Source organism: Haliotis rufescens, unplaced genomic scaffold (genome assembly GCF_023055435.1).
Source record: "Haliotis rufescens isolate VD_foot unplaced genomic scaffold, xgHalRufe1.0.p SCAF_12, whole genome shotgun sequence".
In the NCBI taxonomy this organism is placed as follows: Eukaryota; Metazoa; Mollusca; class Gastropoda; order Lepetellida; family Haliotidae; genus Haliotis; species Haliotis rufescens.
This window is the reverse complement of record NW_025963802.1, coordinates 6,396,939-6,423,691: the sequence shown is the minus strand read 5'-3', so window position 1 is coordinate 6,423,691 and position 26,753 is coordinate 6,396,939. Positions and strand designations below refer to the sequence as shown.

Here is a 26,753-nt window from a genome sequence, read left to right as displayed (position 1 = left end):
ACAAGGCCAAAATGTTCTACAACTTTCACGTCATAGCATAGTAAGGTTACAGCGCGAACGTCCCAATTCTTTGGACTGATAGATATTTCTCGTTCAACGAATGAAGGCATTTCGTGCAACTGAATATCAATATGAATACATATACAATATCAAATAATCCTTAGGTAGTGAATTCTCACATATATTTTACAGCTACAGAAGTTATCTCGGCCGGGGAAGATTTCAGCTGCCTGAAGGCGCATTTTGATATTTATTTACGATATTTCTTTTGTGATTGTCTAAAATGTCAACGGGGTATACAATTTTTGTAGCCAATTCTTGAAAATGATACTGGATAAAAAATCGAAACCCTCGTGTGTTTTGATATGAAATATAAATATCGTTGATTGAAATCTCTTCGGCAAGCCTCGGAGCTTGAATACCTTATTTGACTCAACAGAACAGAAAGGGGGTAAACGTAGCGAAAGGAAAGCTAAATTGATATCGGCAGTAATCGCTAGTGACCTTGGTGAAACCAACGAGTATGCTGGTCACAGGAAGACGGAGTTGCCTTAGAGAGAGAAAGAGAGATTGTGTTGTGTATGTGGCTGTTTACCTGTACGAAGGCCGGACTAATGCCGCTTTTATAGTGCTAGCCCACTTAATACCATGCCGATGAGATAATATGAATAACTCACTCACATACAGTATACAAACACAGAGTCCTCGACCAGGGTCTTATTTTATCACCCTATTGCTGGGGGATATAAATTGGGCGACACCTGATCATGACACGGCTTGCACTATCTAAGACAACATCCACAGACACGTCTGATACGCTGTACATCCACATACACTCCTGATACGCTGTACATCTACAGACACATCTGATACGCTGTACATCCACAGACACATCTGATACGCTGTACATCCACATACACTCCTGATACGCTGTACATCCACATACACTCCTGCACTGGCATCCACATACTAGTAACAATATGGTCCAGGGAGAATGTGAAAGAGTCTCCATGCAATGTCTTATACATCCAGGGCAGTTAAGTACTGGTGCAGACTGATCCCGTTACCACAGCAGAGACGTCCCTACCAAGCATATAAAATCATTAAAACTCTGGATGAAAATGGTAAAAAAACACTTGGGCATCTCATATAAGAAATATTTATGAAGATGTGGTTTGGGATTTATTTGGCTATATCATGTCATTGACTGCATCTCATCATTTATGGTAAGCTTCAAACAGATTCTATGACTGCTTCTTTCAATATTGGCATCACTCACTCGACGATACATCGAGCTTTAGTTATATTTTCTGTTTAAACATTTACTAAAATTAAAAACATATTCAACAAGTGACCTTCCCTCTTATCAACGGTAAATATTAACCATGTTTCGGTGTAATAACTTCAGACTTGCTGTTGAATGCGGCCGCCATACAAAGACTCTGTATACCGAACGATTTTGTTTATTCTCTGCAATGCTAGGGGCTATGATGATATTAAAGATGAATTAATTATTGAATCTATTGTTGACATGTGACACCTATTCCCAACCGAGAAGAGAATGTTTCGCTATTCATCTCATAAATCTACCAATAACTGAAACCTTTTCAAGATTTGACAATATCCAATGCCAACCGACAATATCCATACAAAATGAAATGTTTGATTAAATTCCTTTGCCAGGTACCAAGGATTGGAATCAAATCACCTCTCCCTGTAACATAAAGTGTACTTTCCTCCAGCCGCATATTCAGCATGTACATGTGATTATCATTCCATCTTGTTGGTATTACGTTTGCAAATAGATTCGATGGGTACAGTGGATAAATTAATATTAATTTCCGCTTGCACTGGGGAGGAAAACTGCCTGATCTCCATTGGTTGATGGCCTGGGTCGTCTGATGTGGTTAGCTTCTTGGAGCATGCACTTCCCCCAGTAGTGATTGTTTACACTGGGGCATAGTGTGTTGCCAGGAGATGGATTCTTCTTAGTCTTCGCAAAATCGCTGTGCAGCCCCTTCTGACCTTGAGTTTAAATTCAAGATCTCGCCCGGATATAACTATAATAAAAATGCTTTATATCTAATGATACATGGGTTGATGACATCCAGTCCAAATATTTCAAAACAAAATTATGGTGAATTAGATATGGCAACAGTCGATATTTTTAGATGGAGGCTATGCGGTGACCTGCATCAATCTTCTATGCAGGTGCCAGTCCCAATCATTGCACTATTTATTGCACTGTGCAGCAAACATCGAAACTCGACGTTCAAATAGCTCACCCAGTTGCCCCGATCCGATGATTCAGGAATCGAAGTGCAAGGTCGAGTTATGTCACGCGATTTATGGTGACATAATCATTTGTTGATGACGGTTTCCGTTTACACCGGCGGACCCACAAGCCCCTCTGTTGAGTGACAGCCTGTTTGTCATACAGTTCTTTTTATTAGTGTGCGTGCGTTCGTGCGTGCGTGCTTGCGTGTGTGTCTGTTGATTAACCTCATTTTGAATTACACTAGATCTGACCATTTTTCGTTCCAATAATATAACGTCACACAATACACAAAGCAGTACTGTTTTAATTTTCATAACACTAAATTAATTTGATGATGAAACATTATTTTATGTCAAATGGAATTAAATGAAAACATTGTCATATCAGGATAGTGCTTGGTGTCTAAGACCATAAGTCTTTATTTGAATTAAGAAGCTGCAAACAACACGTACATCGATTTATGCATACTTATCAATGCATGTTCACACAACTATTACGTCATTCAAAGCACTCAAAAATATGCTCAATTCCATAAGGAGTATATAACCCAACCTGCCGAGGTTATTTCAAACACGTATAATGATTCATTGGGCGGCTGGATCAAGGCCCTACAAAACAAACAGGAGTCTAGATCTTGAACATGCCATTCAACCAATCTCCACCTCCGGCGCTGACCATTAATAATTTCAGAATACTAGTATGTTGAAGCTATCATCTACACTTACTGTGGGCTATTGATGATAATTCACATACATGTAACAACAATCTTATTCTTACTTGATGGTTAAAGAGTTCTCTTCATATAAAACATTCAGTTATGAATGTAACCAATGAGCACAGTGCTCACAGTTACCTATTGCTTCTGTTGGCTGCATAGTTAGAGACTTGAAGACAGGTCAACTGTACCCTGATCATACTAAAGGGGCCTTCAGTTTGGCATTTTCAGTACCGTATGATATACGTGTCGGAAACATACGATCGTCCCGGTTCGTCCTGATTCATGTTTCTAGTTCTAAGTATGTCAGCACCACACCCGTGCTCGTGGGTTTCACCAAAGGTGTAATGTTGACATTAGTTCGGACTTTCCACCCACATCAAGCTTACGCGTCCTGATAAAATTGAAACAATGTTCAAACATGGGTTAGAAACCGATTTGCCCCGATTTATATTTCTTTGTGTCTATGTCAGCACCACATCCGTATTCGTGGGTTGCACCAAAGTGGTAAACGTATTATATGTGCTTCCCTTTGGGATGTCTGCCCGCACCAAACCAACACGCCGTGATATATATGAAATACAGTCCAACTCACTCATATAAAGCAGAAACCAAAGCAGACTGAACCTGTCTTCATTTCGGTCTTTCGACCGGCAATATGTATGCACAGTATTTAAGGCACAGAAAATCGTTCTATCGTCCGTTTCTGTTTATCACTCCGCAAACCTAAATTTTGACTGACAATATGTACGTAAGCATCAAATAGCTTTTTGTTCGTTAATGATGGAGTGTCTGATTATGCAACAGTTAAAATTATCTGTACACATCAATGATACTTGTATCATTTGCATCTCAAAGAGAACAAGATCTTTGTCTGCAAGGTCGGATAAGGTAGGTTTGGTGCTCCAACATTCGCCTGTCCCTCGGAGATCCTGGGTTCGACTCCATATATATGAATAAAATATGTGAAGACCTTTATTTGTTTCATCCACCGCAACATGGCTATAACGGTTGTGAAACCATGCTCTTTGTGACAGGTACAAACATCATCACGGTGAAATCATACTCATTGTTACAGGTACAATCATCATGGTGAAACCATACCATACTCAGTGTTACGGGTACAATCATCATGGTGAAACCATACTCATTGTTACAAGGATAATCATCATGGTTAAACCATACTCATTGTTACAGGTACAATCATCATGGTGAAACCATACCATACTCATTGTTACAGGTACAATCATCATGGTGAAACCATACTCATTGTTACAAGGATAATCATCACGTTGAAAGCATACCATACTCATTGTAACAGGTACAATCATCACGTTGAAACCATACCATACTCATTGTTACATGTAGAGTCATCACGGTAAAACGATACTCATTGCTACAGGTACAATCATCACGGTGAAACCATACTCATTGTTACAGGTACAATCATCATGGTGAAACCATACCATACTCATTGTTACAGGTACAATCATCATGGTGAAACCACACTCATTGTTATAGGTACAATTATCACGCCGAAACCATACCATACTCATTGTTACAGGTACAATCATCATGGTGAAACCATACTCATTGTTACAGGTACAATCATCATGGTTAAACCATACTCATTGTTACAGGTACAATCATCATGGTGAAACCATACCATACTCATTGTTACAGGTACAATCATCACGGTGAAACCATACTCATTGTTACAAGGATAATCATCACGTTGAAAGCATACCATACTCATTGTTACAGGTACAATCATCACGTTGAAACCATACCATACTCATTGTTACATGTAGAGTCATCACGGTAAAACCATACTCATTGCTACAGGTACAATCATCACGGTGAAACCATACTCACTGTTACAGGTACAATCATCACGCCGAAACCACATTCATTGTTACAGGTACAATCATCACGCCGAAACCATACTCATTGCTACAGGTACAATCATCACGGTGAAATCTTACTCATTGTTACAGGTACGATCATCACGGTGAAATCTTACTCATTGTTACAGGTACAATCATCACGGTGAAATCATACTCATTGTTACAGGTACAATCATCACGGTGAAACCATACTCATTGTTACAGGTACAATCATCACGGTGAAACCATACTCACTGTTACAGGTACAATCATCACGTTGAAACCATACCATACTCATTGTTACATGTAGAGTCATCACGGTAAAACCATACTCACTGTTACAGGTACAATCATCACGGTGAAACCATACTCACTGTTACAGGTACAATCATCACGCCGAAACCACATTCATTGTTACAGGTACAATCATCACGCCGAAACCATACTCATTGTTACAGGTACAATCATCACGGTGAAATCTTACTCATTGTTACAGGTACAATCATCACGGTGAAATCTTACTCATTGTTACAGGTACAATCATCACGGTGAAACCATACTCATTGTTACAAGGATAATCATCACGTTGAAAGCATACCATACTCATTGTTACAGGTACAATCATCACGTTGAAACCATACCATACTCATTGTTACATGTAGAGTCATCACGGTAAAACCATACTCATTGCTACAGGTACAATCATCACGGTGAAACCATACTCACTGTTACAGGTACAATCATCACGCCGAAACCACATTCATTGTTACAGGTACAATCATCACGCCGAAACCATACTCATTGCTACAGGTACAATCATCACGGTGAAATCTTACTCATTGTTACAGGTACGATCATCACGGTGAAATCTTACTCATTGTTACAGGTACAATCATCACGGTGAAATCATACTCATTGTTACAGGTACAATCATCACGGTGAAACCATACTCATTGTTACAGGTACAATCATCACGGTGAAACCATACTCACTGTTACAGGTACAATCATCACGTTGAAACCATACCATACTCATTGTTACATGTAGAGTCATCACGGTAAAACCATACTCACTGTTACAGGTACAATCATCACGGTGAAACCATACTCACTGTTACAGGTACAATCATCACGCCGAAACCACATTCATTGTTACAGGTACAATCATCACGCCGAAACCATACTCATTGTTACAGGTACAATCATCACGGTGAAATCTTACTCATTGTTACAGGTACAATCATCACGGTGAAATCTTACTCATTGTTACAGGTACAATCATCACGGTGAAACCATACTCATTGTAACAGGTACAATCATCACGGTGAAACCATACTCATTGTTACAGGTACAATCATCACGGTGAAACCATACTCACTGTTACAGGTACAATCAACACGGTGAAACCATACTCACTGTTACAGGTACAATCATCACGGTGAAACCATACTCACTGTTACAGGTACAATCATCACGGTGAAACCATACTCACTGTTACAGGTACAATCATCACGGTGAAACTATCCTCATTGTTATAGGTACAATCATCACGGTGAAACCATACTCATTGTTACAGGTACAATCATCACGGTGAAACTATCCTCATTGTTATAGGTACAATCATCACGGTGAAACCATACTCATTGTTACAGGTACAATCATCACGGTGAAAGCATACTCATTGTTACAGGTACAATCATCACGGTGAAACCATACTCATTGCTACAGGTAAAATCATCACGGTGAAACCATACTCATTGCTACAGGTACAATCATCACGGTGAAACCATACTCACTGTTACAGGTACAATCATCACGGTGAAACCATACTCATTGTTACAGGTACAATCATAATTTATAACGCAATACACAGGAAGCACGATGGACATATTATACAAGTTCAGCCATGTGATTTTCATCCTCAGAGGTACAAAGGGGCCTTTCTGGCCGCATCTCAACGTCAACGTCAGCTTGTGGAAAGAAGTGATCCAACACGGCGGCCGTCAAGCAGTCTCCTGTGATGTTTGCGATTGTGCGCAGTCGACCCCTGTGAAGTAAATGATGCTTCGAAATTAGGATTTGTATGTCAGTGGCCATTATTGGAACTGAGACTATGTTTTGGAAGAATTGGTGATGAAGTGTTGTGAAAATTATGTTTTTTAAAAAGATATTTCGTACTTTAAAGAAACTTGTCCAAAAGATATTTCAACTTATAGAAACCCTTCTTTATGAAATAAAGCAACAAAACCCTTTCCATATCCAATAGAAATCTATTGTACGATTCCGCCAGTGTCATGAGCATTCGTTTATGAATCACTATCAAATAGTGATGATACCAGGTGGTCGCGAAAAGGTCTGCGTATCCTTCCCCACCGGTGGCACCCGTCACAAACACATGCAAAGGCAAGTCAATTGTTTACCTAAAAAAAACACGGGAACATGTGGTACAAGTCAAAATAGGGACTTGCATCGGACATCATTATTGTCACAGATGCGTTAAATTTGGAAATGTCCTCTATATGTCTACCATAAAACCTTTTGAAAGCTTTACTGAGGCCTCGAATGCTGCAACCTTGATCAAACAACTCCTGAGCAAGAGTCGTATGACGCTCTTTGAAATCTTCGTAGATAGAGCATGCTCGATTGTATCTCAAAAGTTGTGAAATGTAATCACCAAAGGCTTGAGCAGCTGGAACATTGCTTGACATGAAGGGAAAGTTAACCATTGGAAAGTTGAAGTCATCCCTCTTGTCATGCAGTCTTGTGGAGAGCGTTTTGTCACTCTGAATCTTTATGCATAGATCTAAATATGAAACTGGCGAGGCGGTCTCACTGGTTTAATTTATAGTTCAGGTGGGTAAATCAGTAGAAGGGAAATGGCTATCTGATTGTTATTGAACAATATCAGACCAATGATATGCCTGAAGCTTAAGTTAAACTTCTTGGCCACATTACCTTGTTTTGACTTTGCCAATCCGAGCAGAAATTCCGAACCATGTGTATAAAGAAATACATCCGCAAGAAGGGATGCACAATAGGTGCCCATGGGGATGCCTACTTCCAGCATTTCACATATTTCTTTCTAAGAAAACTTCAGATGGCATTTGCTTTCATTATTAAAAAATTGTCCTGAACCTCTGAATATAGATACGGAACTTATCAGTGGTCACCACGTTTTGTAACAAAAGCCCCATGAATCAAGGAATGAACTTATTCCTTAAGTTCGTCATCCTTTTGTTTGTTTCCCTAAGAAACCTGTCATTAAGGCATCGTTCATTGATATAGATAATAGGAAGGGTTTTGTCGCTTTCTTAAAGATATTTTTTACATTATAGAAAACCCTTCCTTTTGTGGAACAATTTCTGAGAATTCTATTTCCTTCCTTCACAGAACCACCCACAACATAGTGTTACTTTTTCTGGAATGCTATCCTTATTTTTATTCGGGTCTACTGTTTTGTTGGCCGAATGATTCTAGTAAGGCATCTTATTGAAATCTATCAATATCAAAATTTCAACAAAGCAAAAGAACTGTAGATAAGCTTTATCTTTAAGACACAATGAAATGTAAGAAAAAAGAAAAGGGTTGTTTTGACTGACAAACTTTATAGTTACTCCACTTTTCCAAAGTACACACTTTGATTTGTTTTTCATTCCTACAGTTAGATGGATGGGTGAATGAATGAATGAAGGAGTGCCTTCATGTTTAGTTTTAATAGTTTTGAGTCATTAGCTCCATAAACCAATTATTTCAAAGTAACACACCAGGAAAGGCCCTGGGCTATGTGATACTCACAGGAACCAGTCCACCGCTAGCAGGATGGAGATGCTCTCAGTTGGCAGACCGACAGATGACAGGATGACAATCAGTGTCACTATAGCAGCATTTGGGATTCCTGCAGCACCCACACTTGTCAAAACTGTACACAGACTGAAACAAGGAGTGTTGATGAGACATTTCTGGAAGACGATTTCAATGTGTAACTTAACTAATCCTGTACCTAGTTTTGTTGAGAGGGTGAGTTGTCTCGTACGTAGCTTGATCATCTATCCAACGACGAATGTACCATATTTATTCAACACCTACTCAATGGCAACACAACTTGTTTTGTTTAATGCTGTACTCCAATACCCGAGATATATAATCCGAACAGACAAATTAGTGATAAATGAGCAATGATCCAAACCGTCGGGGTACAATGACATGCAATCAACCAAATCGCCGAGCCTGACCACCTTTTACGATCATATAGCACATAGGTTGCTCGGGTTCTATTCTAGAACGGAATCCCCACGGGATAACGGTAAATGTAACCATGATTATATTGAGATATTTCTGAAAGTGCATCAGACAATCTTCAATCCTTTTCAAAGAAGATGTAAAGTGTACATTGGACACTGAAGACTCACTAAATATTTTTGGATTCATATGAAAAAGAATTTCTTTTTTCAAATTCATCTCGGACAAACATTACACATAAAATGATGATCATCATTTAAACTAGATACGATCAAACGGCAAGAACCGGACAATTAATCAAAGGGTTATCTTATCTTACACGACATTGACCAATAATGGCTTGAAATCAACTGATGTAATATTTATATATTTTAAATGATTGTATGTACATGTGTGTGTTCAAATGATACTATATAATACAAATAATAAAAACAATTCCATTTCAAGCCATAAATATCTTTATGTTTTCGCTTATTTCCTATTTACCTCAGCAGAATCATCTCGAAGAAATGAAGGGATATTGCGTGCATCTGGGCAATGTAGACAACCGATACCACATAAAAGATTGCAGTTCCATCCATGTTGATCGTTGCCCCGAGTGGAAGCACGAAGCGAGTGATGGCATTATTAATCTTCAGGTTCTCCTCGCAGCACCGTATAGTTACAGGTAGTGTGGCAGAGCTAAATGCAAAACAACAAGAGTTAGTATAATTTTAGGTATATCGATGATCTGATATCGTTCAATAACCAATTGATAGCCAAATAGCCAGTTCCCTTCCATGAAACGTAATTTCTGTTCGGATGGGCAGAACCGAACTGAGGCAATCAGGCCAAGAAGTTTAACTTATAATACGCTTCAGGTATATCGACGATCTGATAGTGTTCAATAATGGTCAAATAGCCAATTCCCTCCATCCTGCTTAGCCACCCGAGCTTGAAATAAAGGAGACCACCTCATTTGTTTCATATTTAGATCTTGTCAAAGCACTCCCCAAAAGACGGTAGGGCAAAGGGAAACTTACTAATTGTCGACTTTCCCTTTACATCGAGCAATTTGGTGGTCACATTTCCCACCTTTTGAGGTACAATCGGACATCCTCTTTTTGACAAGCTATGAAAGAGCGTCATACCACTCTTGCTCATTAAGTTGTTGGATCAAGGTAACAACATTCAAGGCCTCAGTAAAGCTTTCAAAACGTTTTATGGTAGACATTGACTTGATTTGCATGTACATTGTGTATGTGTGACGGGTATCACCGGTGGGACACGATACGCTTACCTTTCCGCGACCACCTGGTATGATCACTATTTGATAGTGATTCAACACATGCTCATGATGTAGTCGGAATTGTACAATCGACGCGGAAAGGGTTTTGTCGCTTTTATTGACACCGCTTTTGGCAATTATCCAGCCACATCACGGCGGGGGACACCAGAAATGGTAAAACAAGACGAGGAGCATGGGACCTATCTACGTAACTTCTTTGAGAGGCATTAAGAAGTTTGAGTATTAAGGATAAGATTTATGGATGAACTATATTTGTGTGTGTGTATATATATATATATATTTATATACTGAACCAAATTAAAAACTTCACAATCCTAAAATTTTAACATTTTGACCAGTTATCATTGTAGGCCCTTATTGTGTATTTAAACAGTAATAGCCACGTATTTTCTTCAGATAACACCCGTTTTTGTGCAGGTGAATCGATCAAAATCATGTGCACAGCACTACAGTGGCAAAAGTGGTTTTTCACGTGCAACTGGTCACGTGGCCATAATACCGCACGTGTTTTCAGCCATACTTGTTAGCAGTCATTAACAAATAAAGAAAAACACAAGAAAACAAAAGTCTTTACGGCCATTTGTCATGCCACGCCTTTCACGTGCACGTGCCATCGGCATGTTGCAGACGGGAACGTCGCAAGGCCGATGGGTTGTAGCCGACGGACTGTTTATGATTTACAGACGCGTCTACAGCAAACGGGTACCACCGCTGATCGCCCTCGGCCAGGTCGACCACATGTGACGTCACATACAGAGGATCGTCAGATTGTCTTACGTCACCTCCGTAACCGATTTTTGACGGCTACATCAACCAGAAATGGACTGTTTAGGGGTAGACTGAGTGCGCAAACTGTTGGTAACCGTCTGAGAACTGCTCACCTTCAAGAACGACGGCCATACTGCGGGCCGATTTTCTGACGTCAACGTCAATTGTGGGCATAGAGACACTTACGATGGACTCAGAGGAATTGGAATCAAGTCGTCTTCAGTGATGAATCCCGATTTAATCTTCGATTTGCTGATGGTAGGGCGAGGGTGTGGAGGCGCCGTCATAAACGTTACGCCCCGTGTTGTTTATAGGAAGTTGACAGATTTCGAGGCGGAAGTGTCATGGTGTAGGGTGCTTTCTATGGCAATGCACGTTCCAGGCTTCTTGTCATCCGTGGCAACCTCAACGCTGCTGCTTACCGCGACCAGGTACTGGCACCAGAACGTCTGCCTTTTATGGCAGCAAATGGACCCGGTTTGATCTTCCAACACGACAATGCCAGACCCCACAAAGCAATTTTGACAAGGACTTCCTTAGAATGCGGGAGTCAACGTCATGGACTGGCCGTCAAGGTCTCCCGACCTAAATCCCATCGAACACGTCTGGGATGCTCTTGGCAGAGGTCTGCGCACTCTCCAGAACCAACCACAGAATTTGCAAGATCTTGGCACCATTTTGCAGCAACAATGGCCTCGTCTTCCCAATCATGTGTTCACAAGCATCACAAGGTCCATGCGGAGGCGTTGTGTGGCAGTTGTCAACGTACATGGTGGCCATACACGCTACTGAACTTGTGCGCCATCAGATTCTCGTGCTTGGGACTTATGATTTAAACTGTTCATGTTATTACCGAATACCGTAGGTGCTTGGAACAAATTATGGTTACCACCGTTAATTAAAATCCTTCTTTGGACATTAATGATTAAAAATTACCTTCTCTGATACATTTGTCCGTTGTATATCATATATGGGATTACTTTTAAAAATGTGAAGTTTTTAATTTGACTCAGTATATATATATATACACACACACAAATATAGTTCATCCATAAATATATATATATACACACACAAAAGTATAATCCATTTGCAGAAGAGAGTGCTCAATACAAAGTAGAGCATAAATACAGATTTGGATAAACTTTCTTTATATCAGTTTGGGTCTGAGGAAAGGGTCAAACTAAAAACAATGTTTCATTATGCAAATCGGAGTTGCAAAACGATATAAAGAAAGTGTATCCAAATCTGTATATATATATATATGATATAAATTAAACACAAATTTAAGAATATGTTTTTAATTAATTAATAAGCTACTGTATCAAGTTATCATGAAATAAACTTGAGATTCACATGCTTTTAGGCATTTGACCCATGTAATGCTTTATGCCCGACAGGAGTCATGCCCGACAGTTTTCCATACATGAACTGTATATTTACTGCTTACCATAGGATACCCCATAGGTCGCAGAGACATATTTGATACAGCGTTGCTTGCGACTAAAACTGGACATGCTTTTCAAACTTTAAGATATCTGCATACATATTTTCTTCTTGAAACACCTTTGCCACCCCATATGATCATGAACAATGAATATCTCTCTGCCTGCAGGAAAAAACATATTCGTACATTTGAATTATTGTTGCCTTTTTGTCCATGGTGATATTTATGTATAACCAAAAACCCTTCCTTGTTATTGTATTTTCGAGCTATCCGACACAGGATGTATTCCCCGATCACAGGAAATTAACTTAAATTTCTAAGGAACCGACAATTTGTTATTCTCGGGATCCACAACACATTTGTTTCCGAACACCCATCATGTGTTTTTGACAAACTATATTTTCCAGTCTTTTCCGGAACAGAATGTTAAAAACCAAACGAAATCCTAGCCCCAACACAGAATATAAAATGGTGAGTTTCTGTAAACGCTTTATATAAGACGGACATAAATAGCTATTAACCTGGAAGCAATGGCAAGAGCCGTCACGACTGCCTCTGGTATTCCTCTGAAGATTCTGAACGGGTTCTTCTTGGTTAAGACAAAATATAAAAGAGGTAAGAGTATCAGCACATGGATGATTGCGCCAGCTATAATAGTGGTTAAATAGACGACAAGTTGCCTGGCCGTGCTAGCCATATCCTCCACTGATAACACCTTCCCTATGATCAGAAACATTATCCCGACTGGTGAATACCTGCAACATATATTCATAGAATTCATTAATTACCATGACATACATATTCAATTACAATTGCAGTTAACGCAGGAAAAGGGATGTCCCCAGTTTGTCTATCTTCACTACCAACAATAACACATTAAGTTTGTTAAAACTGGTTAATGTAACTAGAACTGGCTTCGGAATAGTTGATAATTGATCATTGCATTTCATAACATAAGTATTTTAATGAAAACGATTCTCTTCAACACTATTATACAACACAAAAACGTAACCTCTTGCCTCACGAAACTCAAAAATAGATAACTTAATATGGCGTGTCTGGTATATATAAATTAGCTTTAACCCTCTTGGAACCACGGAATCATATATGGCCCCTCACAGTTTACACCACCTTAATGCGACGGGACCAAATGGTCTCGTGAAAATGTCCCTTTTCAGCTGTGAATTAAGATGTCAAACACAAAACAATCAAAATTATGACCATCTTTCACAGCAATCAACTCTGCTTTAACTCATATTTAATACAGTGCTACGGATCGCGAAATGTGGTGAGATTGGTAAGGTAGTTACCGCACGAATGACACCGAATTTTGGTTATGCACTCATGTCACATACACGTAACTATTTTAGTATCAGATAGCCAATTTGTAAAAGAAATCTGATCTGACTGGTCAGAAAGGTTTACTTTTTCCCCACTACACAGTTATTGGCGTACGACTACTGACGTTTAATGTGTGTCATGACGATTTAGCACGGCGCTAGAGACGAAAGGACAGTGTTGATTGTCGTTCTGTTAATTATGCCGATTGCCAGAAAGTATTCAAATCTTATGTATTGAAAGATAGCTGTGATCGTTAATATTAAGGTGGTATAATGTATATTTATGGGCAGGAAGTCCATGATCAACACGTAAACATTGAATGACAAAGCCCGAAGTGTTCGACAGGGCATGTTCGCATAAGCTCAGCCGCGATTTCTTGTCGACCAATTGTCCTACATGCTCGCCCGTTTTGACAAATAACTGCTGCTTTTTTCCTATGAAATGACTAAGTCACGTGTGATTGATCACATTTCAAATGCGGTACCTCGGGACAAGTTTCTGTCGATGGTACACGCGACACAAACATAATACAATCACTGAAAACATCAACATGACTTCCAAATGATGACGGCAATACCTTTTTGCATTTGAGTAAAGTGCTTATAGATACGATGGGTTGTAACGTTCGGTTTCAACATTTTTCCCCCTATCATTGAAAGTGTGATAGTGACACTATGATTAGTTTGCTGAAATAGTATTTTCCGTGTGTCTAATTTGCATGTAACATGTTGTGAGTATGCTTGACAACTAATAACCAATTATGTTAGTAGATATCAAATACACATTGTAGGTTTTCTTTGAAAATGGAATATATTAATCATAACATGACAGAGTTCGTATTTCCATCATTCTGCAATAGATATTAGATCTAATTATTTTTAGATTCACAAATTATTGATGTAGACTGTACTCCAGATTATCGTATGATAATCTATCGCATTGCTTGGACTTTTACTTGATACGTTATCTGTAGTATCAGCAATGAGTAAACGCTTTGTTTGTTTCGTTCAATGACGTTATGTGCAATTTTATTTGTGTAGGCTAACATACGGTCGGTGAATTCCCGCTGCTGCAAATCTGTCGTCTGGACAGGTGCGCGTGGTTTGACCTCGCATGTTTGGACGTGGATGACGTCACGTCAAACAGTTAATCTAATGGTGTGGTCGTATATATGGACACACGTGGTGTCAGTTTCTAAATAATAATATTCTGTTTGACAGAACTGATCTGAACTAGAACGTACGAGGAGCGTTCAATACGTTTTGAAACTTCAATATAAGACCAAGTCGCAGAATATCTTTTGCACTCTCCATTCACCTCAATACACTTATTCCATTTGTCCTTCATGCTGTTAATACCACTTTTATAGAAATCCGCAGATTGGCCCTTTAACCACGCCTCTGTGGCAGCCTTTATGTCCTCGTCATCCTTTGAAGCTACTTCCACGTAGGGCAGATTTCATTTGCCGGAACAGGAAATAGTCATTGGGGGCTAAGTCTGGGCTGTAGGGTGGGTGATTTAACTGTTCGAATCCACATTCACATATGGCGGCCTGCGCAATTCTCGACTTGTGAACGGGAGCGTTGTCGTGCAAAAGTAGAATACCACGTGTTAACATCCCACGGCGTTTCTGGCGAATAGATCTTTGCAATTCTTTCATTTCATTAGCATAATACTGTCCATTGATTGTAGTTTTTGGTGACATGTAATCAATCAGTAATATGCCTCTAGCATCCCAAAATATGGTGGCCATTACCTTGCCAGCCGATGGTTGAGTGCGAAACTTCCTCGGAGGCGGAGAATGGGGGTGCTTCCATTGCATGGATTCCAATTTAGTTTCTGGGTCCCAGTGGTGGATCCAAGTTTCATCACCTGTCACTAGACGATAAAGAAATCCAATTTCATCAGCAGTATAGAAATCATGGAGGTCTCGATAACTTGGTCATACCAAGATGCACATGAATAATGGTTCCAACAGTTCCAACTGATATTTAGAATTACCTAGAAAGTTATTTTCACTCGCCGGTCAGATAAAATTCTTCTTCCTATAGCAGCAATGGTTTCCGGTTGGGTGGCATCTGAAGGCCTGCCTGACCTTGGATCATCGTCTATGGACTCCCTACCCCTTTTAAACCGTAGAGACCAATGGAATAGTCAGGAGCATCCTTACCCATCACTTTACACATGCGATCATGGATTTCTTTTGCTTAGCATCCCTCCTTGGTAAGGAACTTTACTACAGCGAATCCATGATTGTGACCACCCTTAGGTGAATGAAACCATCACATCTAACCTTTTGTTGTGTCTGGAACTTGTTATGACACGTGTCAACCTGATGTTATGACAAGTGTCACACCTGTCACAAGTTGACGTTGTTTGTGTAAACACATTTGGGAAGATTTCCACAGCGACCGATGAGTCAATGAGACGAGTTTATCGGTGGACTAATTAACACCGTTAGAATTTGGCGCAGTTTTCTAATTTTGGTATGGCGACATGTGCTTTTCATATTTGTTTGAAGGCGTGATATTCAAAACAATAATGAGCATACAGTTGAGTGAGGGAATGGAATGTTTTTACGGTGAGAAAGTTGTCAAAATGGATCGAAGATTAAACAGCCCTTTTAATTTTGTAGCCATATATACATGAAAATTAACACACTGAACTTACTTTTCACGATCTTATGAGCTCGTAAATTGGTGAGGTAAAACATTTTTTTACAGACATCCGTGTGGAATACATTCTCGCGATCTCGACCTTTGACGAGCTAAATATGCCAAAAACACGAGAATGCGAGTGCTATGTATCAAAACACGTGAATGCGAAATCGCGAGAACGCGACATTTTAACCAAATCTCGCGTTCTCGCGATCTCGCATTCACGTGTTTTGATACATAGCACTTTGTGTCAAAAGTCGACAACGCGAGAATGCGACATTTGGACATGATGAAAAATCTCGCAATCTCGACTTGTGATATTAGGCCTCAAAAACACGAAATCGCGAGAATGCGACATTTTTATACTCCCGTTTGAGATCAGACAGCGCTACGACACGAAAAGTGAAAAAGTCGGATTACAATCCTCAATGATCTGGAATGTCCTATCATTGTCTGAACGCAGTCGTATACGTTCGTAACAGAGTCCAACGGTTCGGGAAAGGTCCAGAGAGGTCGGCCAAGCACTCCCGACAGTATGGTGCGTCCCGTAACATTCGGGAAACTCGATCTGTAGTCGGATTACAGTCGTGACTATGTCGTGACAGATTCTGCTGTATCGGATCAAAATCGCAACAATGTCCTGTGTTGCCTGGACGGTGTCCTGTGGATCGCCACGCTGTCGTGATGAACGGGCATGATTGAGTCCAGATTGCGTCCAGATCTTTCCGATTGTGAACCGTCTTTGTCGTTTCACTGTCCGGTCATTGTCGGATCTCGCATTCGGGAGAATCGGGACGCTGTCGGGACAGACAAGGTCGTGTTTTACCATGCGGTAGTTACAAATCGGATCAGATTGTGATTGAGAACGGAAGAATCGGGACGAATTCGGCTGAAAACGGCTGAATCGGGACGCTTCCTGAACAATATCTGATTATTTGTGAACTTCCCGCCACGAATAACAGGATCTTGATCAGACTTTTGACAATTTTTAATAGGGAATGGTCCTATCAAGGACGGCAGTAAAAATCCTGAATGTGTGACTGAGCCCTTAGGCAAGGTACTCGGGGGCACCAACACCGCTACTACTACCAGTATGTGCTGACATGGCGCATAGCACGTCTTGTATACATGTAGTGAAAGTGCCCCAGGAATAAGGCCGTGTTCAAAATGGTGACGGGTTGGGTTATAGCACAGACAGAGATTTGGGATGGCTCACTTTGATCCCATCGCGCACATGTTGGTTTGGTTGGTTGGTTGGTTTGTTGTTTAACCCCGCACTCAGCAATATTACAGCTTGAGACGGCGGTCTGTAAATAATCGAGTCTGGACTAGACAATCCAGTGATTGATATCATGAGCATCGATCCATGCAATTTGGATCGATGACATGCATTAACCAAAGCAGCGAGCCTGACCACCCGATCCCGTAAGTCGCCTCTTACGACAAGCATAGTCGCCTTTTGCGGCAAGCATGGGTTTATGAAGACCTATTCTACCCCGGATCCGCATGTCGTTTCATAAGTGTCAGTTCGAGGCCTTGATTATTTGGCGGGGTCTGCGCTCTCGCTAAGCTATGTTTCGTTTTCAGCTCAGTCACACGTGTTGTCTTGAGAAGATTTGCGGATACAGTACAATATTCATTCATTTGGATCTTGACTTTAGAAATAATATATATACTCTTCAAAAAAAGAAATGCACAGGTAGTATGTAGTTCATTGAACATGACTACACAAAAAATCCGGTTTAAAAATTGGATATATGTTCTTGGAAAATGTTGGTGGCCTGATATTCGACAAACGGTGCGTCAAAACGCAGCCATTGTTGATTTGCAATGTCTTAAACGGCATTCAAAAATGTCATGGCGGAAAACAGTAAAGCAAAATGCACGTGCAAGTTATGGCATTCGTAACTCTTGGCTATAAAAAGGCAAGCATAAGGCAAAGATTTGTCATTCCATTGTCAACATTTTTCAAGTTCCAAAATGCCGAGACTCAGCGCTACCGATCCGAACATCGGATTGTTTGAGCTGTTCAGCCATCTTTTCGCAAACACCCGGAATCATTACTACATGTATAAGATATTGATTAACAAAAAACATGCTTACGATACAATCGATTCTGCTTTATGCAAAGATTTCTATTGGATATGGAAATGGTTTTGTCTCTTTCTCCATATTATGTCCTTTGAAAATGTCCGATGCCAATCACCCCGAAGTTGTTTTTATCACTAATGAAAAGCACAGACACTGAAACATATATGGACGTATACGGGATTTCTTTGAAAACAGTCTGCGCATGAACTAACCACGATCACTTTCGTCAATTATATTTCGACGTCAATTACACTGACAATTTCAACGGGATTATTTATCGGTAAATTAAACTCGCGGACAATTCGCAATGAATGTACACATAAATGTTATATTTCTATGTTATATTTATATCATCGTTAGGATGTGTACTTTCCAATGATGTAAATTATTGGAGATTCTAGATTTCAAACAAGGGCTCTTGCTAGACTTTACTTTCGACACATTTCGAGTGCTTCAATATCACAGTTAATGTAAAATAAATAACAAACTTAGAATACCGACACTTTCATCGATGGCTAGGTAGTGCATACACATTTGAATTTAGATACTTTTCGAGAAACAATCAACTCCAGTTGAGTTATACAATATGGTCACGTGTGTAGAAATAAGAACGTTGAGGTGAAATTGGGTTTAACGTCGCGACCAAGATTATTGCACTTATATAGCGACGTGCTTGCACGTGTGTGTGTGTGTGTGTGTGTGTGTGTGTGTGTGTGTGTGTGTGTTAGGCTGCTTGTACTATTCCGGACTGATGCCGATTTATAGTGCTAGCCCACTGAGATACCATGCCGCAGTTTAACATGATTACCCCACTCAGACACAGCATACTGACTCCGAGCCGACCAGTATGCCGAGCGCCAGACAGGGTAACAACAAGTACCATCTTTTAACGTCTTTTGGTATGACGTGGCCGGGGATCGAACTCTGGACCTTCCGCTCTCCGGGTGGACGCTCTACCACTAGACCACGGAGGCGGTCACTGTAACACTTTCGATACAATGTATACGTTTTTGAAACCGCGACGTCATCACATTGTTGCACTGAGCTGTATACAAAACCAGCTGACGGCTAGGCACCATGATGGTAAAGCACTATTCTTTTAATAGTTTTTTAGGTGAACAATTGACTTGCCTTTGCATGTGTTTTAGACGGTGCCACCGATGGGGAAGGATACAATCACCTTTTCGCAAACACCTGGCATCATCACTATTTGATAGTGATTCATAAACACATGCTCATGATTTAGTCGGAATCGTACAATCGTACAATCGACAACAGTTTGATTAGTGACTGCAGATAAAGAATGAATTTCACATAAAAAAAGTGACAGCAATGTGTTTGTAGCTACCATATGTTCTCGACCATTGAATTAAAGATATTGCCTAGATATTTACTTGAGAATCTTATAAATACGACTCTGAATAACACATCATTACGATACTCACCACATTACTATCCATACCATTTGGATAGTTATATCATTCAGAGTTACGAAGAACTGCAACACGATCTTTCCCTTTTCTCCATGTCGACCAAGGATAACTCCAAAAATTACGAAGAAGCATAATATACCTGTTGGCGAGGTAGTAGGTATTATAAATATCTCTCAAAGGTAAAAGAATCAAGAGAATCATAAATAAGTGTGTACGAGAGGAAATCTCTCTCCTGTCTAAGTACTCGGAAAGAAATGTGTTATAAGTGCTTTTATAAAAGTCATCTGATGAACTATATGAACTTTATCGAGAGCATCGTCGCACCAGACGTTTGAAAGCAGAGCGTACAGAAGATGCATGTTAATTTCAAACTCACGAGCTGGTGCAATTTAGTGATAAGTTGGTGTCAAGTGAGAGAGAGATATTAAACGAAGATATAATACACTGGATAACCGATGATGGTGTTTACGCAATGTCGCCGCATTGTGCCGTCTTGGTTTATATATGACCAAATCCAGATAAACAAATACATCTGATCCAAACACGATGATACGATACAAAATGCTTCTCTCAAACTAAAACCTATCGGTACAAGAATTGGCAGAATAGACTTGGACGTGAGCGACTAGGTTTGAGTCTGGACTTTGGTAAGTCAGTACTGGACTTTGGGAAGAGAGTACTGGACTTTGGGAAGAGAGTACTCGAGCCACGAAATTAACAAAATGAAATAATTATTATTTGTAGTACTTAATTATCATGTTTCATGAGAATTTTCTTCTCTCGACCGTTACGAGGCTCATGAAATTACTTTTGAAAAAGCGAATTGCATCATTCAGTTATCAGGATTCTATACGCAGTTTTCTGTAAATAATTTACTACTGGCTAACACATTAGCTAAAGCATGCCTACAATTGCCGCAGTTTAATATCATTCATTAGTATGACAACATTTTCTCACACGTCAACAGAAAGACCACATAGGTGTTTGATAGATCGCGAGGAAAATAATGGTTTGAATGCCAGATGGGTGCATAATGTGTGTTGTACAACCAAGTATATCTTACTGTTATGTTGGGCCCCCAAGTCAAGCCTCTTTTCGTTTCCATTATTATTATCAATCATATATTGTACTTCATATGAAAATGAAGCACAAAGTATTATCTTACCTAACGTGTTCATTCCTGGCCTGTAGACAGACGTTGGTGTCCATCGTCCATCTGTGTTTGGATCTGTATCATTATTGCTGGATCTGTTTCCATTTTTTTGGATAACAGTGCGCCTGTCCACTGGTTTGTCCATCTTCACATACACGGTACCACTCGTTTCAAACGTTGCTTGTACTATGTTTTCAGGGAAGATATTCCTTGAAAAGAAAAATACCTTATCACTGTTTGTAACTGTTCACTCAAGGTTAAGTGTTAGACCCCTAGCATTTTGTCTTGTGAAGGGTTTACCTAATAAACACAGGGTTGTGTAAACCAGATGTGTGCTGTCCATTGTACAACACTGTCATTCGATATCAATGACATCGTCATATGGCTGGATATTTCTGGGTTCGAAGTGAAACAAATAAATGTTTCTCAGCAATCGTTGGGCATTAAAGAAACATACATATTTGCTTCTCGTAAACACATATATTCTATAAGCGTTGGATATGTCATTAAAGAGGAACAATCCATCACAGACTGGTGCCAAGTTGCAGTCCAGGTCAAAGAGTTTTAATCAGTGAGTCAGTGAGTAACTTGGTTTCAGTGCTGCTTGTAGCAATATTTCAGTTATATCACATTGTGACATGTTCATTTGGGAGCAAATGGGGAAAATGTTTCTCAAACCCCGCGAACACAGGTATTGTGCCGAAAGATCAAGCAGCTTAGGGCCAACATTTTGTTTTGTTTGTTTGTTGTTTAACGCCGCACTCAGCAATATTCCAGCTATATGACGGCCGTCTGTTAAATAATCGAGTCTGGACCAGACTATCCAGTGACCTATTCTACCCCAAGAAACTTCACGGGTCTTACGGCCAGAAAGGGATTGTACGCAACTCTTCACAACAATTGCGGAGCCAGGGTACAGTGTGCCTCACGTACCTGTGTAATAAGTGCCGTGTACGAAACTGATACATTCTCTATATAATAAGAGCAATGCCAACTATTGCACTGATACACGTTAAAAAGCAAAGTTGGTATTACATAATTTAAATCGAACATATTCCGCACAAGACTGACAAGCAATCAAGCATGTATTATTGGAACAACAGTTGAATCAACATTAATGTACTGTTTACTGTCTATGAAGGTAAGAATGCTTAGCCTACTAAAATGTCCGCCGGCATATAGCTGGAATATCGCTGAGTGCGGCGTAAAACAACCAACCAACCAACCAACCTACTAAAATGTACGTGGAACATACATCCTGGTAACCTGGACAATCAGCCAAAACCGATCCCCTGGCAATGATTGTACAGGACCGAACCGCCGACCTTTCGTGTTTACGTCCTTGATCAAGTGATGGCAGGTGCCGTTATCAACTTTAAAGAAACTAACTAATAAGATACGCCAAAAGCAATAATGATCCGTACGTTCTATTGAGTTCCGGGATTTAATTCAGATGATTCAGAGTATAATGAAAATGTCAAGTTGGACCCGCCAACCTCTAAATGTAAACATTAGAATATCCACCATGTTCACACAGTGTTTGTGAATTATACAAGATTCGTCAGCTCCACACATCAGTATTCTTCTGACGCCAACACTTCAAAGACACAAACTATTACATGCAGTAAACATAATATGCGATTTACCATCTATATGATTCTAGATACCCACAACAATGGGCCTCGGATTTGGTCCAATATGCAGTATATTAAAAAAATAATGAAAACTTACAACACTGAATTTAGTGAACAAGAGTCATCAGAAGATGGAAAGTTGCTCCGGCCCCCACAATAGTAAACGACTGAACTTTAGAGCCTGGTTAATACATGTACAAAGTTTGGATGAAAAATCTTTCACGGTTTTCAAGTTATGCTCCGGAAACGAAATACGGACGGACGGACGGGCGGACAGACGGACCAGATGATGACTGTACCCCACGCTTTATATGCCAGGTGGGACAAAAACACCAGTATCGCCCTTCCTGTACTGATACTGGTCGTTGTGTGTGATGGAAGGGCACCTATGAAGTCCCCTCCTTTCATCTTCACATGGCTTAGAAACTATAAGAAAATGCGTTAAGTGATAATATTTCTTACTGAATTAGAATTTGAGCTTCTAATGTTAGAAAAATAGTTATCACATCGCTTTAGTTTCCCAACGTAAACAAGAAATGTAATTTGTTAGAAATTGTTAGAATTTGTTGTAATTTGTTAGAAGAGATCTATTTAAAACTGAACACTCATAATATGGTATTTACAAGCAGTATACGTAGAACTAGTATATATTCATGCCTTCATATTCATTATCAATATATTCAAGATTCGTGTTTTGAATCAGAAGATAAATAGTTACGTTTGTTACTTTTGCCGAATGTTATTGTCATTCAACGACTGCAAATTCATTTGAAACCTTACCTCCCTTAGAATTGACTCGGTTTTCACTGACAAAGTGGTCATTGCGGACAGACACTTTAAGCCGAATGTTATTGTCATTCAACGACTGCAAATTCATTTGAAACCTTACCTCCCTTAGAATTGACTCGTTTTCACTGACAAAGTGTTAATTGCGGACAGACACTTTAAGCCTAAGTATTATTGCCGAAGAAGTTGTTGACAGTTACAACAGAATTAGTCATTTCAAATATTCCCATGACAGAAGTTTCCGATTGCCTGACATTGTAATTAGCGAATGCTGACTTCAGTGGAATATGACTTGAGACTTTGATCATTTTTGTGACCAGTTATTTTTGCAAATCTCCCGATTTTCTACCCCAGATAAAAGAGTGACTGCAATGGCGTGTAGATAGTGATATGTGTACACAGTTGTCAACTTTGCCTCTTTGCAAATTACTTTCATGAGACCGCTGAATGCACTTTTCCCCATCGAACGAGAGGTTTAAGTCGTTGAAACAATTTTGGGGAACCCTTGGAACGTTAAGTCCATGAGTATAAATATGATATTGATGTTTATAAATTGTAAGATTTTTTCAAAAATATATTTAGTGGTAATGGTGCAACAAATGATACTTACTTTGCTTATCAGATCATGAAAAACGTGATAATGACATAACGACTAAAAATCTGTATTCGCCACTTACAAGAGGAATAATGCTTTCCTCATGAAATACATTGTTTTTATTTTGCAATCCCATTAAGGGAACGAAAACTATGAGTCACAGATTTTTTCCAGTGAAGTTGTAATGAATTATGTATGTTTCGGGAAATCCATTATGTATATGATTGCAGTACATCAAAGTAATATTCTTTATAATAATATAATGACAGTAAAGGGCTATGTGGCAGCAATATTGCCGACGCAATGTCAAATTGTAATTACGGCACATATATTTAATTATCTTGTCACTTTTATCTTGTTCACGCAAACCGTATCATATCGTTTATATCCGATGCTTTTATTATCGGTAATATGATTATACAATTGATATTTAATATGTAATTCAATATTCGTTAAGCTAATGTACATATATAATCAATATGACTGTCATAAACGGTTAATTGGCCATGCATGTAGGTAACTTCATTTCTACATGATAGTACAATAGGAATAAATTGAAGTGTGTGTGTGTGTGTGTGTGTGTGTGTGTGTGTGTGTGTGTGTGTGTGTGTAAGAGAGAGAGAGAGAGACACAGAGAGAGACAGAGAGACAGATGGGGGCAGGGAGAGGTTGGGGATCGTTGTGTCTTAGTAGACATAAAGCATAAAACACGTTTGGCGCCCATTTGAGGAATAAACATAAAGGGGATATAATGTATAAGAGTCAGTCTATATATGGGGTTGCTTTCACATGCAGATTATCCAGGTAAAAAAAAGATGTTGATGAGTATCTTACATAGTTTAAACACTTTCGCTGATTTTTCATATACTTTTTTTGGAAAATATTTCATGCAAAAATTAAAATTAATTCTTTTTAATATAGCAGAGGTCTGGTTTTAAGTTCGCAAAAATGTAATTATTACAAGCTTATTGAAATATACAATTCACAATATTTGTTTGATATCAATTTTAAAAGATGTTGAATAGGCTTGGCACAATTTAGATGCAGCTCTCAAAGACATATGATTGAATTAGGCACACATGGACACATAGCTACTGACTTGAGAATTAGTGAGTAATGTGATTTAAATTTGATTGAAAATTGAATTGTACTATGGGCCTGTGGAATGAAAACCGATCCTATCCTATCCTATCCTATCATCTCGTGTCTTTAAGGCGTTTGCTTCTGACCTTTTCCGATGGGCAGAGCTTCTAAGTCATGTGACTTTTACAACCACTGTGTGAATGTGGTGGCTAGTCTCATGTTTAGTTGTTTAGTTGAGTCATTGTGCAGTCACTGCCTGGAGCTCGGTTTAGAGCATGTGTTTATATGATGTGGAGTTGCGCTTTGTGTGGCCTTTGTTATTATTATCAGTAGCAGTAACAGTAGAAGCAGAGTGCAAACCTTGCTAAGTCCAGGAACACATCTCTGGTAGATTGCGATGGAGTAGCGTCTAAGGACTTGACTGTGATGGCGCCATTGCTGATAACATCACCTGGTCTGATTGAGATGACGAGGATGATGCCGACAACGGTGGCAACAATGGTGGTGAAGATGTAGTAACCGATAGCGATCATGCCGATCCTACCTGCAGCTTTTCCGTTAAGATTTGCAAGACCTGTCACAAGTAATCGTCGAAACGTGACATGTCTTCAGTTGTATGATCATCTGGACATTGTGGTTCTAGGGTTCAGTAAATCATAGTCACAAATGGCTGTTTTGACACAATGATTACAGAGGGTCTGTTTTTTTCACTCTTTACATTTACAGTGTTCATATTTTTCATGTTTTTAACAGTTCAAGTCTCTATACCCCAACTATGAACAGCATCACTATCGGCATGATCATAGCTAAAGAGAAGTGAATTCAGAATAAAAGAAAGGTCGTGCCAATTCAAAAACAATCATGGCCCATTATTTTCGACCCTTTTCTCGAACAACTGGTGTCATCACTGTTTTTCAGTGATCAATTTATATTAAAAAAATCGCCAGTTTGTCTTTTAATCCCTAATGGAATCAGTGCCGTTTGATAATTGAGACGTGTTATTCTGTGTTATTTACGTTTTATATCTACTCTCTGAAAACATATCTATGAGAATGTCAACATTATCGGTTCTTGGTGGCAGAAGTGGGGAGGGGCGTCTGAAAACTAAAAGAAATAATTTATTACCAGTAACAAGGCTTGTCACCATCAGGGGCAGAATGAGCATCTTCAACAATCTTAAAAATATCTCCCCTGGAAAAGTGATGAGGAAGACCACATCAGAAGAGAGGTTCAGAGGACGACATAGTGTTCCTATTGTAATACCCAGAGTCACTGAAGTGAGGTTTGCTATCAGCAATATGTTCTTAAGGAGACATGCCCGTGCCTGAAACATAAGAAATTAATAGGGTCAGCATGTTTA

At 39.5% G+C, this 26,753-nt stretch overlaps 1 protein-coding gene across 1 annotated transcript; it reads right to left on the bottom strand.

Moving 5' to 3' along the window:
* Positions 1–5,895: 5,895 nt before the first annotated feature.
* LOC124141246 (excitatory amino acid transporter-like) lies at positions 5,896–25,959 on the bottom strand. Its single transcript, XM_046509203.2, has 7 exons — positions 25,754–25,959; positions 21,308–21,504; positions 20,155–20,281; positions 13,142–13,375; positions 9,604–9,798; positions 8,674–8,808; positions 5,896–6,925 (listed from the first exon to the last, which is right to left on the bottom strand). Exons 1-7 carry the CDS (start codon positions 25,924–25,926, stop codon positions 6,769–6,771), a joined length of 1,218 nt encoding a protein of 405 aa, XP_046365159.2. The 5' UTR covers positions 25,927–25,959; the 3' UTR covers positions 5,896–6,768.
* Between the last annotated feature and the right edge of the window lie 794 nt (positions 25,960–26,753).

Bases quoted from the DNA above. Each gene is read 5' to 3' on its own strand.
- LOC124141246 (XM_046509203.2), bottom strand. From the start codon at position 25,926: ATGATCGCTATCGGTTACTACATCTTCACCACCATTGTTGCCACCGTT. The intron at 20,282-21,307 runs GTAAGATAATAC...CCTCGCCAACAG, and splicing joins GCCAGGAATGAACACGTTAG to GTATATTATGCTTCTTCGTA. The intron at 13,376-20,154 runs GTGAGTATCGTA...TATATGTTGCAG, and splicing joins ATGGTATGGATAGTAATGTG to GTATTCACCAGTCGGGATAA.